Source organism: Ostrea edulis, chromosome 8 (genome assembly GCF_947568905.1).
Source record: "Ostrea edulis chromosome 8, xbOstEdul1.1, whole genome shotgun sequence".
Classification (NCBI taxonomy): domain Eukaryota; kingdom Metazoa; phylum Mollusca; class Bivalvia; order Ostreida; family Ostreidae; genus Ostrea; species Ostrea edulis.
Window position 1 is genome coordinate 3,282,400 of NC_079171.1, and position 15,248 is coordinate 3,297,647.

Genomic DNA, 15,248 nt, shown 5'->3' on the forward strand with positions numbered 1-15,248 from the left:
TAGTATTGTTAGTGTGTTGTTTACTGAGTAGCCTCAGACCGTGGAGTGTTTAACTCAACTGTATGACAAAAGGGATGATTTCAGCTTCTCCATCGTCAACTTCCCACATTTATGTAGCAATATTCCATTATCACTTGCATATGGTGTTTATATATCTCAACTGATTCGATATGCAAGAGCTTGTTCTGGGTATAGTCAGTTTTTAAATCGAGGTAAGCTACTGACAAACAAGTTGATGGTACAGGGATTTCAACAGTCTCGATTGAAGTCAGCATTTCGCAAATTCTATGGTCGTTATAACGATCTAGTTCGTCAATACAACCTCGCATTGAGTCAAATGCTGTCTGACGTGTTTCATACCGATTGTTAAGTCGTTCTTGGCACACTGATTTGACTGCGGATAACTCCGTTTACCCGATCAGGATATGGGGCTCACGGCGGGTGTGACCGGTGAACAGGGGATGCTTACTCCTCCTAGGCACCTGGTGTGTCCAGGGGTCCGTGTTTGCCCAACTATCTATTTTGTATTGTTATGAGATTGATCACTGTTCGTTATCTTCACTTTGCATTCTAAGACCAACGATGTGTTATTGCGTCTACGTGACTTAAAGCTGGTTATTAAATTACGTTATTTTACTAGTAATTAATAAGAAACGAAGTGTGGGGTGTTGTTATGTCATGGAATAACGCAATGCTTACTTGACTGAATGTGTGTTATTTTGCTATGAGCTAGTAATGTAACTTTGTTGTGTTCTCTCGCGTAAATCTAAAACAAAACACCAAAACCTTGAAGTGTGGGGTGTTATGCCGTAGAATAACGCAATGCTTAATTGTAATTATAATTTTCTGCACATGTGTATGTGTTAGTGCGTCCATGTTGTGTTAGCTAACGTAAATAATAAGACTAAACTTAAGTGTGCGGCGTTGGAATAACGGTATGTTATCTCAATTCCCTGCTAGTGTATGGTTGTGCTTTTTTCTGTGAATACATGTAATGAGATACTTGAAGAGAGAAGGTTAGTGAAGCGTTATTATTTTGTAGATTAACGCTACGTCATCTCTTGGATATCGTGAGTGTATGTAGTATGTGTATGTAGCAACCATGCTGCTTCCTATATATATCAAAATAGTTTGTAGTGGAGCGTGTTGCAAAGACATATATCCTTGACTGAGAGTGAGACTTTTATGTGCAACTGTTTTAGCTAGTAGCTCGGTTGTATTGTGTTTCCTAATGTAAATCATGAAAAACCTGGAAAGGTAAGGCGTTGTTATGTCTTACTTGTGTTTATTTTCTGACGTAAATACATGTAACGAGATAGATGAAGACCGTTGCATCTAGTAGGTCATATTTAATTTAAGTCTCCCGACAATATTATGTAATCGTCACGTTTTAGCGGCATGGTTACAATTTGAACAAATAATTATTCAAATTTTATTTTCACATTTTAAATGTTTACAATGCTTAATAACTAAAATATTTCTAATGGTCAACAAAAATTTGAATGACAATTATTGAGAGATAAAGCACTCACAATGTTTTTGTGAACAAGATCATGTTTTGTTTACATATATTGATCGATTAATAAGAACAGATACATGTTTAAAACGAAATCAGATGTTACAAACACTAAAAACTATTTAACTGTGCTTAGACTAAACTTGTAAATTAAAAACATAAATAAATCTGCTTGGAACGAAACTTTTACTAGTATATTTAAGCTACATACCCTGAAGCGTACTACTACACCACTTGCACGGAACGAAACGAAATGATTCTTGCTCGGAACGCTGAACGGTTTGCACGGAACGCTGAATGCTTTGTACGGAACGAAACGATTCTTGCATGGAACGGTGAACGCTTTGCACGAAACGCTGAATGATTTGCACGGAACGATTTGCGCGAAACGCTTCCCATTTCCCGAACGGTCTGCACAATTTGCACGAAACGGTAGGTATGGCTTGCACGCTTTGTAAATGATTGTGAATGGTTTACATGAAACGGTAGGCGTGGCCTGCACGCTTTAATTATGTTATTATATATATTTAATTATAGTTGATAATAATGACTAGTAAAATTAAGCACTAAAATTTTACATTTATTAGATTTTGGTCATTTTTGGAAGGAAGTGAAAGTGGGATTTTTTTTTTAATTCGTATACAATAATTAACGGAAGAATGCGTGAAAAAAGAAAGAAAGAAACATACAAACAAACAAAATATGAGATTTATCGATTTCCAGTAAATGTGCTTTATATCAACATTCTATTGATGATATTGATGTTCGATTATTGATTGACAAAACAGATATTAATCATGTATATACGTGAGCAAAGAATAAACAATTTTATCACCTAAAAAATTAAAAATTAAAAATATCTTTACTTTTAAACAAACCTTTAGAAAACTCCGTACTTTCATTAAGAAAATAATAAAATAAAATGTGCTCCCCAACCTAGAATGCCCATACTTCACATTAATAATAACACGATTTTTTCTAACTTGATAAATACTTTATTAAATGCATATATTATATATATAATAGACTTTTGTCTTTATATTTTGTATACCATTGCATAATGGTGATGATATCCACTAAATTGAATTGAGTACATGTAGTCTTCACATATCACAAAGTATACAGTTGACAACGATTGAAATAAAAATGCAGACGTTTTCTTGTTTATTCAGTGACTTACAAACTTGCGCGTCTTCTGAATGAAAGTTGTAAAACAAACGTACTAGGTTTGATCAATTATAACATAATACGGGGGTAAAATTCATCTCATCTCCGCTAGCAATGGGTTTTGGGTCAACTGTGCCTTCGTGGACGAATAATCTTGGCTAGCAAAGATGGAAAAAAAATGCCTTGCATAAACATGTTAAATCGAAAAATTATCCAGTAAATTCAATGATGTTATAGTATATATAGCTTGTATTTATTTAATTTTTGACTAAGAGGGAGATAGACAGCTAAGCACGTAACATCGTTTTAGAAGGGGGTGGGGCTCATTCATTAGTCCTAACCCGTGCCAGCGAAAAAAATTAATGTGTAAAGAAAAAAATATGGGAATTTAAAAAATATATATCACAATGAAAGGGGATGGATAATTAATCAGAAAGAAATTGTACTTTCAAGATATATACTGAACGTATTAAACTTCCAGTATCTACATACATTCATGGATATTATAATCAACGATTACCAATGTTCTCTCTCTCTCTCTCTCTCTCTCTCTCTCTCTCTCATTATATAATGCATCTAAACTTTTAAAATGATATCATATAGCAATTGAAGATTTTAATAATCGAATAAATGAATAAAAGCAAATAATCGTTAAGTCATTTCTGTTTATATTGGTATTAGTCTTTTTCATGAACTAGTTGCATTTAACACCGGGGTTTTACATTCTTAAATATTGATTACAGGCACGTAGAATCGGAGAGGGTATAATATGAAAGCTAGGGATTTAGTCTTGTAGCGACCTACCCACTGTGCGATTTAAGAAATTGAAGTCGGAAGGGAAAATTGAGACAGTTTCAGACTACTAACCCCCCCCCCCCCCCCCCCCACATACACACATGTAAAGGTTTTCTTAATCGGACAATTTTTAAAAGCATCATTTTTTGTTGTTATCTTATTGTTTGTCAAGAATTTTACCCAACTTAACCGGCAACATATTCCTTCTGATACATTGAAAAATATAAGTAATGTTAGCACGGGGTTCTATAAAGTTCTATAAACTTCAATCTATAGTTTGGTCATACTTCGTCATTCAATAACTTATTCTAAAAAAAAAATGTTTATCGGGTTAGCGGTACTATGATGTATGACCATAGCGATGACCTGTGTATAACTTGTACATTCCATGCAAATTCGAAGGGGTTTTCGCCTCAGTAGAACAATTGGGGGTCAGTTAATCCGTGTATTTGAAATTAACAGAAGTGTTTGGCTTCTTGCGGAAAGTGTAAAATATATTGGGTCGGCGCAAGATACCCGTGATCTTAGACTAGATCTGATATCGCGCCGACCCAATGTATTTAACACTTTTCATAAGTCAAAACCCAGACAAGCTAACCGTGATTTAGTTATACTGTGACAAAGAACCTAGGGATTTGCATGGTATATACCTATTATACAAAAATCATGACATTATCCAGACACTCTCGATGAACTTTTTTAAATGAAAACCTCTATCAAAGTATATTGAATATAAGTCTCGGTCAAATGTATTGAACTCGGGATTTTAAAAACAAATCATTCGATGGTTTGTATTTTTGCTTCTATTAATTATGTAATAAATTAATTCCAATTCGTTAATCAGAGAGAGAGCGAGAGAGAGAGAGAGAGAGAGAGAGAGAGAGAGAGAGAGAGAGCACATCGGTAATTATTAAATATCCCTATTACATGTTGTACATGTATGCTTTTCAATACTGAACATACTAATTCACATTCAAAACAGGAATTGCCTGCAAGTTTGCATTATTTAAATATAAAAGTTAAGAATAGTTTAATGAACAAAGAAGACTAAAACAAAAAAATTCAAAACCAGGTTTTCTCAAAAAAATAATATATAGTGTTTGGTATCGTTGGAATTGGATCAAAATGCTGAAAAACAATTTAAGTATCGGGGGGGGGGGGGTATTGACATTTTTTTCTTTTCTTAAAATTCCACCCTTATCATGATTATTTGGCAGCTGTATATATTCCCAAATAACACATACCGCGGAACATAATTTTTTTCGAGTATGTTTCGTATTTTTACAGTGGATAGTCCAGCTTTATTTAAATTTAAAATAACTGATCGAATTCTGAGCGACAATCTACGTCCACCTTTCTTGGATGCCATAGCGGAATGACTTGCACTATTCTCGGGGCGTGGCTTGAACGGTCTGCACGCTTCTGTAGGCATGGCTACTACACGAAACGTTTCTTGCACAGAACGATTCTTGCACGGAACGGTTTGCACGCTTTGGACGGAACGGTGAACGGTCTGCACGAAACGCTGAACGGTCTGCACGGAACGGTGAACGGTTTGCACGGAACGAAACGAAACGCTTTGGAGGTGTAGTAGTACGCTTCAGGCTCTGTATGTAAACAAAACAAAAATACACGAGCCTTGCTTACATAACAAAGGAATTAGATTTGTGATCTCTGAATCTCTTTGCAACTCGAAAATAGGAATATATGTACCATAGTTAAGCATTGTAAGCATTAATAATGTAAAATGAAATTTGAAAATTTTCAGCTCAAATCATGACTATGCTCCTCTAATGATAAAACATAATCATAATAGGTATGTTTTTTTCCATACTTGTGAATAATTATTACCGCTTAGAGGTAGAACATAGGATTTGTCTTTAAACAGTGTCATGGGGAATTCTTATTAATCAATCAATATTTTTGGAGTTCTAAATGTTATTAACCCACAATCATGCTACTCACCACCCCTTCGTCTTGAACCGACGGGGGTCAGCAAAATGATCAATTTAGGGGGAAAACCCACACCTGTAGCGTTATTTCATTGGCGAATACATGATATCACGTGTCGAATACCCACACATTATGCAATGCTATATGGAATTCGGAATGGGGACAAGAGAACGGCGCAACATCCTCAAAGTATTCCCTCTTTAGGCATGTTTCCGATGTTCCTGCACTGTGTAGTATACACACCCTATCACACACCTGTCCATGACACCCCACTCCGTACCTGATAATTGGATTATTAATGAAGCCATCAAAAACAATTTTCTTTAATCTATAGATTTTCCCACGCTTTCAATGTTCCCCTGTAAACTTCCAACTGTATGATGGTCCGTTATTCATTTTAAAATGATATAATTTTAAGTAATAAATTAATTGATAAATTTTAAGAAATAAATTAATTGATAAATTTGACATTTTTAGATATAAAAGAGATATTTTATGATTATGTTGCGGGTCATTTTTTCACAATAGTGCCTATATGTATATAAAAAAGCATTAAGATTTTTGAAAGCGAACTTTATTCATGCTCATATGCATGTACAGGTATACTACAGACTCGTTTTGACGATTGTTTTATGAAGAAGTATTACCCAACGACAATGAAATATTAAATAAACATATGGATGGACATATTGTGGAAGTACTGCTCGATATCTTCACCTTTCGTTCAAACAAAAGTAGAAGGGAAGACATTATTTTGTGTAGGCGGACATATAGGGACACTTTGTAAAATAATGGGCGGACATATTGTGCAGACGGACATGTAAGGACAGTTTGGTCCAAAATTGGGCGGACATATAGCGACGGCCGAGATATTACCCAGCCGGACATATAGGGACTCAACACCGGTTAACAGGGGATTGTTACTCCTCCTAGGCACCAGATCCCACCTCTGGTGAGTCCAGGGGTCCACGTTTGCCCAACTCTCTTTTTTGTATTGCTTATAGGAGTTATGAGATTGATCACTGTTCGTTATCTTCACTTTTTCATAAAGAGAGAACCCTCTCTTCATACTTGCCAAGACAAAGTGATTGAAAAACAATCACAGACGCTAAAGCGTGGGGGCCACAGAAATTATTCTTCCAACATATTCCTGTTAAATCTTACCTTGAAAATATAGAAATATTGAAATTTAGTAAATTCTACAAACAATGTTTGACTGTTTCTCATTTATTTGGTAAAGGGTGTTTTATTTTGTAGATATATTTACGTTGAAGACAATATAAAACCATTCTTATCTTGAAATACACAATTGAAAGACAACTTGTAAAGGGAAACCATCCGTAAAAAGAAGGAAACATGAAATTGAAAAAAAAATATGGAATTATCTATATTCAAAACAATTCACAAGTATATCCTGTCCCATTCTTTAACTAAATTTAAACCAACTTCAGTGGTGTCCGTTTGTGTGGATCCTAGGACCCTTATCTATTATTTTCATATCACCGAGCCACAGGTTAGGTGAGGTTAATGTTTCTGTTGGAAATTAGTACCATTGTCCGTTTGTCTGTAAAATTTTCCCATTTTCAGGATCAGTTCCAACAAAACATCGCATATAGTATTCTTTGGAATTTTATGAATGTTCAAATAAATGGCCACCACCGCAATTTGATCAAGAAAAAGGAAGGTGATATAATGTAAAAACTACTTTGTTCATAAAAACCGCAAAATCAGAAAACAAACTTATATGAAAACTTCTAGAAATAGTTAGAATTCAAAGTTGTCCAAATTATTACCAAAGGGGTGGACTGGGGCTGCAATAAAGAATTCAATTATTACACATCTATTATAATATATAAATAGATATAAACGGCAAAGGTACTTTATATCGTCATAATGGTTGACTTCCTTTTAAATCATGGATGAAAATATGAATATCAGCAATATTTGTCTATTCATTTAAAACATTTCCGCCTAGATGAGTAGCTCAGTAGATTAGCACGTCAACTGCTGAACTGTAGATCGTGTGTTCGAATCCAGCAGGGGTTTTAATTTTTTGTCAGATTGCTTTCAACTACAATTGCATTTTTTACTAAATAAAGTAAATTTGAAAGTGTTCAATTTCAAAATATTGTAGTACATATCCTCCACTTTCCATCCATATCAAATTTCTCTGGTGTAGCATACCTCCTTAAAGCTCAACTTCACATATAAACGTTCTCTGGTGTAGCATACCTCCTTAAAGCTCAACTTCACATATAAACGTCCTCTGGTGTAGCATACCTCCTTAAAGCTCAACTTCACATATAAACGTTCTCTGGTGTAGCATACCTCCTTAAAGCTCAACTTCACGACAAACGGGGTGACTTCCCCTCCCTATCATCAACTTCCAATATTTATATATTCTCAGGAAGATTATGCCAAATGATGGTATTAATATGAAAAAAAAGAAGAATTTGAAACAGTGTTGGAATGAAATTGTAAGAGGAATACTAAAATCCCATACGAGACACACAGAAGAGTGCCTCACATCTATCATCCTGAACTTAGTAAATCGGAAGTGATAAAACAATTTGATAGATTACACGAGGAATATGTTTTGGTTTCAGTTGACAAAACTTGTAACAACATTGTCTTTGTTTGTAAGACTCATTTCAAACGAACTTGACATTAATTCCACTTTTGGTAATCGTATTTATACTTCAAATGCCCTTTTAAAAGATAAAATTCTTCAAAACCATGCTTCAGGTTTAGACACATTTAATATCTCTGTCAATGGGTCGGATGAATATGAGTTACAGTAACTATTGTGCATTCTTAAACTTTATAAAAACCTTTACAAACAAAGATACATTGCAGGATTCAGTACGCGTTTTACCAAGCCCGTATCTTTGATGTTCACGAAAATTTTAGCAGCTCAGAAGGCTAAACTTCTATCGTACTGTGCGACTACATATGCCAGAAGTGATGGAAATTGAATGTGGATTCTAAAAAAAAAAATACTAAAGAATTTTAAGTAAACTTGATATCGCAAAGCTTTCCTCAAGTCAACAACATTAAAACCTATGCCTTTTCAACACTTTACGCGACCATTCCTGACGATGAATTAAAGACTAGACTATTTGACATCATAGACAGTTGCTTCTTCAACAAAAAAAAAAAAAAGAAAAATGAAGAGATTCATATCAATTTGTCTTTAATAAAGTAATCAGTCATCCAAAATTACTTTTTCAGCATTACCCCGACTCCACGCACAAGTTCTCTGCAGTTGAAATTAACAATATGCAGGAAATCATTATTGACAATATCTTCGTGATCCGGTCTCCCAACAGTCTGTTTCTACATGGGAAGAACAAAATGCTGCTGTGACCTTCAATGTGACATTTAGATTTATCGACGACGTTTTATCTAATAACAATGTTAACTTTCATCCATATATGTCGATTCGATATATCCCCTTGAACTCGAACGAAAAGACACTAGATGGTCGTCCACTTCAGCTTCATACTTAGAGATATTTTATTGAAAGTAGAAATTAATGGCAAACTAACAACTTAACTGTTTGACAAACAGGATGATTTCAGTTTCTTCATCGTCCACTTCCCATATACTTTCAAGAGAAAGATTATGCCAGAGTCAACATGATTGACACTTTCTGTTCGCACCTGGTGCGGATTTTGTAAGGATGATGAACTTCCAGTCGCTGTTATCTTGGTGTTAATTTCATTGTTAAAGTTAACCATGGGATTAACTGTTTTTCTGCATTAATTTGCGTTAACTTTAATCCATCTCCAGGTACTGAAGTCTTAACACCGTGGTTAGAAATGGCCGGCAAATTAATTTTTTATCCGCCTCAGCTCCAAAACTGATGAAAAAATCATGTCAAATGTTTTGTAATTAACATTTTTTGTTCATCAGTACCTGTTGTACATTAAGAAACCTGTAGTTTTATCCACACAGCGTGAAATGATAAGATAATAATGTCAGTGAATGGATTTAAAAGCCAATTTGTGAAAATTTACAGTCTTGTGTGGAAATTCGGTTCAGTATCGAACATTGATATATCTACTGTGGGCTAGTGATTTGCTATTGATCCCAGTATATATAGCTTTTGACCGTCTGTCTGCGTGGAAACAAACATTAACTTGGGTCATACATTTTAAACCGTAAGTGGTAGAGTTTTTATATCTGGTACATGTATTCCTTGTGCTAAGACCTTTCCATGGACAACATCTTTGACCAGGTGACTTTTACCGTGACTTTTTAGAAAATTTGAATATAAGTAATATCTTTCAAATCGTGTACATGTTGTTGAAGGTACTGCTTCGATATCTAGTAAGTGCATTTCTTGCGAATAGACCTTCCCAACAGCACCGGATGTGTTGACCTCGTGACCTTGACCTTGACCACTGACCCAAATTGTGGAAACTTTCAATAAAACTACAATGTCTTACAGTTGCAGTTCCAGTAATCCGGTGGCATTTGTGATCTCGACCTCTGACCATGGACATAAAAAGTGGTAAAATTTCAAACCAGGACAAATCGTGACATATGACGTTCAGAAAATGATAGTACCTATAATCTAGTATCAAGGTCAAGTGACTCCATTGACCTTGACATCTGACTTTGTACATAAAATTGGTAATACTGCAGGCTCAGTTAAATAAATAAATGTATTTTTTTTTCAGTAGATACATACATACAAACATACATACATAAATACCAAGGATAACCCATAAAAGCTCGAAAGCTTTCTCTGAGCTTCCAAGCAAAACCTAGAGATTGTGTATAAAATGCAGTTAAATTCGCCTGGTTCAATGAAAGGTGAAGATAACAGTGATCGATCTCATAACTCCTACAAAATAGATAGTTGGACAAACACGGACCCCTGGACACACCAGAAGTGGGATCAGATGTCTAGGAAAAGTAAGCATCAATCCAATCTGATTGAAATAAGGTCCTCTGTAAGCGTTACACTGGATAAAGATCTGACAGCATTGTATTTGAGGTCATGTTATCGAACCTGGTCTCATGAATAATTTAATGAATATATGATCATTGACAATAACTTAATAAAGGACCAACCGGGGATCATTTTACGGAAGCGTATTCGGATTGTAAGTTCCAAAATGGCGTCGATCCATAAAAGGTTTAAACGATTTTCAAATATCGGTGTTAAAGGAGATCTTAGATATTATACATGCATTATCTTTAAAATATATTTTCTGTGGCGTTGTACCATAGCTCATGACCGTCCCATCCTTTTTCTATCATTCTCCCGGGCTTCTCGGTATTTATTGACATGCTTATGATAAATACAAAGTATGTTCCGATATAATTGCTAAACTTTCATGTTACTGAAAGCCGTCATTTGATTGCTCAAGTCTGACAGGTGAAATAAAATAAACTTTATCACAATGCTGTCAGATCCTCCTCCAGAGTGACGGGTAGAGAAGATCTGATTTTAATTAGATTGAAATTAATTAGATTAATTGAATTAATTAGATTGAAGCTATCAGAAACTTTTTTCTTTCACTACTTCGGTAATCTAACCAAAGCAGGTCCATTGTGTGTACTGAATAATGAAGACGATAGAAAAAAGTGTTAGACATTGAACAGCTAACGAATTAACAAACAAAGGTATTGGCGCCTTTGAAGAGTAAATAAATGATTTATTGTACTAAGAACAGACAGCAGGAAGTCTCGGAGACTAGCATTGACAATAACTGTTGAAGTCTGGGAAAATATTCTGGAGACGGTGTAAGTACGTGGAAACACCAGCTTCAGACTTTGGTGTATTTTCTGGTGGACGTCACACCATTCGCCGTCTGACTCTGCAATGTATGATTGACTCATGATTATCACAGTGTTTCCGTGAGTATGTCCGTTAATTAGATAGATAAGCAAAATGTATAATTAAATCTTACCATGATAAGCATCCCATCCTGGACGAATCTGACATTGACCGATTCGAACGAACCTTTTTGTTCCTCTACAAGTTTTTCTCCATCAAATTTGAAAGTTGCCTGTACGAAAAAATATCTAAATATGAAAGATATCCTCGTATTTCCGTATGATTTTGTTTTTGAATAAAAACAGATTTCATGAATCTGATATTACAAGACACGTAAACGAAAATCGCTTTATGCGGAAAACAAGTCATGAGTATTTTTTATGGGATCGTAACTGAAAAGCCCGGTAATCTTTTTTTACTAGACCGGGGTACTTCAATGAAAATTTTTGAACTCTAACTTGTACGTATATCTAAAGGATGATTCATTAATGTTTGATTGTTGTTTGACAACATGTTTAGTGACATTAATGTCCTAGCAAGAAGTTAACTTTTTAGATTATACAGAACCAGCTGTTATCGCAACTTGCAGACGATGATAGATAACAAACACGGGGTGAATTCGGATGTGCAGCAGACAGTTTACAAAAAAGCTTTCCAATGAGCAAACATTTCAATCCAACTTTTATCAAGGCCAGGTGATTTATATTCTGTCCCTCAATGAGTGGATTGTGGAGTTCCCAGGCATTGAAAGTAAAATCGCAGCGCAATATTGAGTGGTCGCAATTTATCAAATTGCAATATTGACTGATTGCATTCAATCTTCGTCCCGACGGTAGACGCTATCCAAGTCTTATTACTTCTTAAATCAAATCTCGATCCTCATAGATAACACCCAGATCAATGAGACAGCGTTATATAATACGATAAGAGGAAACTGTACAAGATTCAACAGGAAATCAATCTTTCAAAATTTCAGACTAAACAATTATCAGGGAATGTTTAAATCGTGGTTTTTTTGCTAGTATAAAACAATTAATGATGAGGTGTTCAAATTAATGCATGATAATTAATGGAATGGAAATTTACGAGTCCCTCTTTAAATCAATTTATGGGGATGTGTGAGACGTCAATGATTGCAAAATAACTTAACTATTACATTGTATAGAAAATGGGGATTAAAAATAAATTAACTATTATATTATAAATGAAATGAAAAAAAATAAATAAAGTTACTATTGTATTGTATATGAAATGGAGATTAAAATCTAAATTTCTATTGCATTGTATATAAAACAGAGATTAAAAACTAGAATTACTATTGTATTGTATATGGAATGTAGTTTAAAGATCATAATTAGTATTTCATTGTTTATAAAATGGAGATTAAAAAATAAAGTTACTACTACATTTTGTATGAAATGGGAAGAAACAAATTAATTTACTATTATATTGCGTGTAAAATGAAGATCAGAATATAAGAAAGTGAACAAATGATTTTTTGTCATACCTTCATCGGGCGTCCATCAAGAGCATTAACATCGATTTCCGTGTTCAGTTTGGCCTTCTGATCCATCGTGGAGAGCGGCGTTATTGTTTTGATGGACACATCTTCATCGTCTATCGCTATTTCCTGGACGATGTCGTTCTCCGGCATCAGCATCTTCAACCCTTTCTCTTTATTGTCTCCACTGACGCCTAAAATTACAAACATCCTATCAAGCCTATCTGTACTTATACGGATGTATATTTAATTGCGGTGATAAAATATAGAAATTCATTTCAAAATTAAGGATTATCTCCCTCATGCGTAGCTTTTATCCTTAGACGAATTTGATTCCAGCTTTTTGGCACTCTGTTTTCCCCTAAAAATAGCTCTAGCAAATTTATCGTTATTTCGGATTTCAAACATTTCGGTTGAGCATCACTGAAGACACATTATTTGTCGAAATGTGCATCTGGTGCATCAAAGTTGGTACCATATAAGTTTTACATTATACACATAGACGCGAACTAATAAACCACTCCGTGCATATCACATCTAAGTGTTCTTATATGAAACAATGAACTAATATGAAATATTTTGTAGTTTTCGTTATTAGACTTGGGAAAACCCTTGCATTTTAAAGATGCTAATAAAATTGCAAAACATATCTTTTGCAAGATTCTGGAATTACCGATAGCGTCCATATACTCGCTGAATCCCTGCACCTCTGTCAATTTCCATTTCCCATTGAGTGCAGCCATGTCGTCTTTCACAGGTTTACGCAGGTAAATTTTGTATGAATGACTGGCAATAGGGGTACACAAGATAAAAATCCCCAGTATTGATTTTACAACACGTTAGTTACCACTCGAAAGCTATACGAACTCCGTAAATCGTGTCCCAATAAGTGCGCACAGAAAACACATCGAATGGACTGTTTCTCTTATATCAGCACCTATTTTGTTTTTACATTTTCATCTACTTAGGTATATTTTATAATCTCTTCTGAGCCAAAGGTTCACGTGAACCTTTGAGATTAGTTGTTTGTCTGTCTAGCTGTCGGTGTAACTGTTTGCATTTCTTATTCTCAAGGATAAAACCAAGGACATGTGTCACAATGGGTCCTTCATGAAACCCACAACCCATTACGCTTGCGTATGGGTATTCAATCATTGTTCAGATGATGAATACACAGCTTGCATGATATATCTCAAGTTCCACAAGGTTTAAATGTTTTACAAAATAAGATAAAGGATTGTTTTATTTAAAATTAAACTTTCTTGATAACCACAAATCTCTATCGAATAATTTCAAAATAATTCCATAATTCTCATGGCCTCTTGCCTCTGAATTAGGTCCCTGTATGAATGATATAGGAATATATTACATGTAAACAGAATGATATAGAAATATATTACATGTAAACTGAGAATGATATAAGAATATATTACATGTGAACAGAGAATGATATAGGAATATATTACAAGTAAACAGAGAATGATATAGGAATATATTACATGTAAACATAATGATATAGGAATATATTACATGTAAACAGAGAATGATATAGGAATATATTACATGTAAACAGAGAATGATATAGGAATATATTACATGTAAACAGAGAATGGTATAAGAATATATTACATGTAAACAGAATGATATAGGAATATATTACATGTAAACATAAAATGATATAGGAATATATTACATGTAAACATAAAATGATATAGGAATATATTACATGTAAACATAATGATATAACAATGTATTACATGTAAACAGAGAATGATATAGGAATATATTACATGTAAACAGAGAATGATATAGGAATATATTACATGTAAACAGAGAATGATATAGGAATATATTACATGTAAACAGAGAATGATATAGGAATATATTACATGTAAACAGAGAATGATATAGGAATATATTACAAGTAAACAGAGAATGATATAGGAATATATTACATGTAAACAAAGAATGATATAGGTATATATTACATATAAACAGAGAATGATATAGGAATATATTACATGTAAACAGAGAATGATATAGGAATATATTACATGTAAACAGAGAATGATAAAGAATATATTACATGTAAATAGAATGATATAGGGATGTATTACATGTAAAGGAAATGATATTGGAATATATCACACGTAAACAGAGAATGATATAGGAATATATTACATGTAAACAGAGAATGATATAGGAATATTTTACATGTAAACAGAGAATGGTATAAGAATATATTACATGTAAACAGAATGATATAGGAATATATTACATGTAAACAGAATGATATAGGTATATATTACATGTAAACAGAATGATATAGGAATATATGACATGTAAACAGAGAATGATATAGGAATATATTACATGTAAACAGAGAATGATATAAGAATATATTACATGTAAACAGAGAATGATATAGGAATATATTACATGTAAACAGAGAATGATATAAGAATATATTACATGTAAACAGAGAATGATATAGGAATATATTACATGTAAACAGAGAATGATAT

General features: G+C 33.8%; 1 protein-coding gene across 1 annotated transcript; it reads right to left on the reverse strand.

Annotated features, from left to right (window-relative positions):
* Positions 1-11,079: 11,079 nt before the first annotated feature.
* Positions 11,080-13,754, reverse strand: LOC125660948 (sodium/calcium exchanger regulatory protein 1-like). Its single transcript, XM_048892799.2, has 4 exons — positions 13,397-13,754; positions 12,730-12,917; positions 11,356-11,454; positions 11,080-11,262 (listed from the first exon to the last, which is right to left on the reverse strand). Exons 1-4 carry the CDS (start codon positions 13,464-13,466, stop codon positions 11,212-11,214), a joined length of 408 nt encoding a protein of 135 aa, XP_048748756.1. The 5' UTR covers positions 13,467-13,754; the 3' UTR covers positions 11,080-11,211.
* Between the last annotated feature and the right edge of the window lie 1,494 nt (positions 13,755-15,248).

Excerpts from the sequence above, each read along its gene's own strand:
- LOC125660948 (XM_048892799.2), bottom strand. The coding sequence starts at position 13,466 with ATGGCTGCACTCAATGGGAAATGGAAATTGACAGAGGTGCAGGGATTC. Across the intron at positions 12,918-13,396 it reads CGAGTATATGGACGCTATCG|GCGTCAGTGGAGACAATAAA; the intron begins GTAATTCCAGAA and ends TTGTAATTTTAG. Across the intron at positions 11,455-12,729 it reads TTGATGGACGCCCGATGAAG|GCAACTTTCAAATTTGATGG; the intron begins GTATGACAAAAA and ends TTTTTCGTACAG.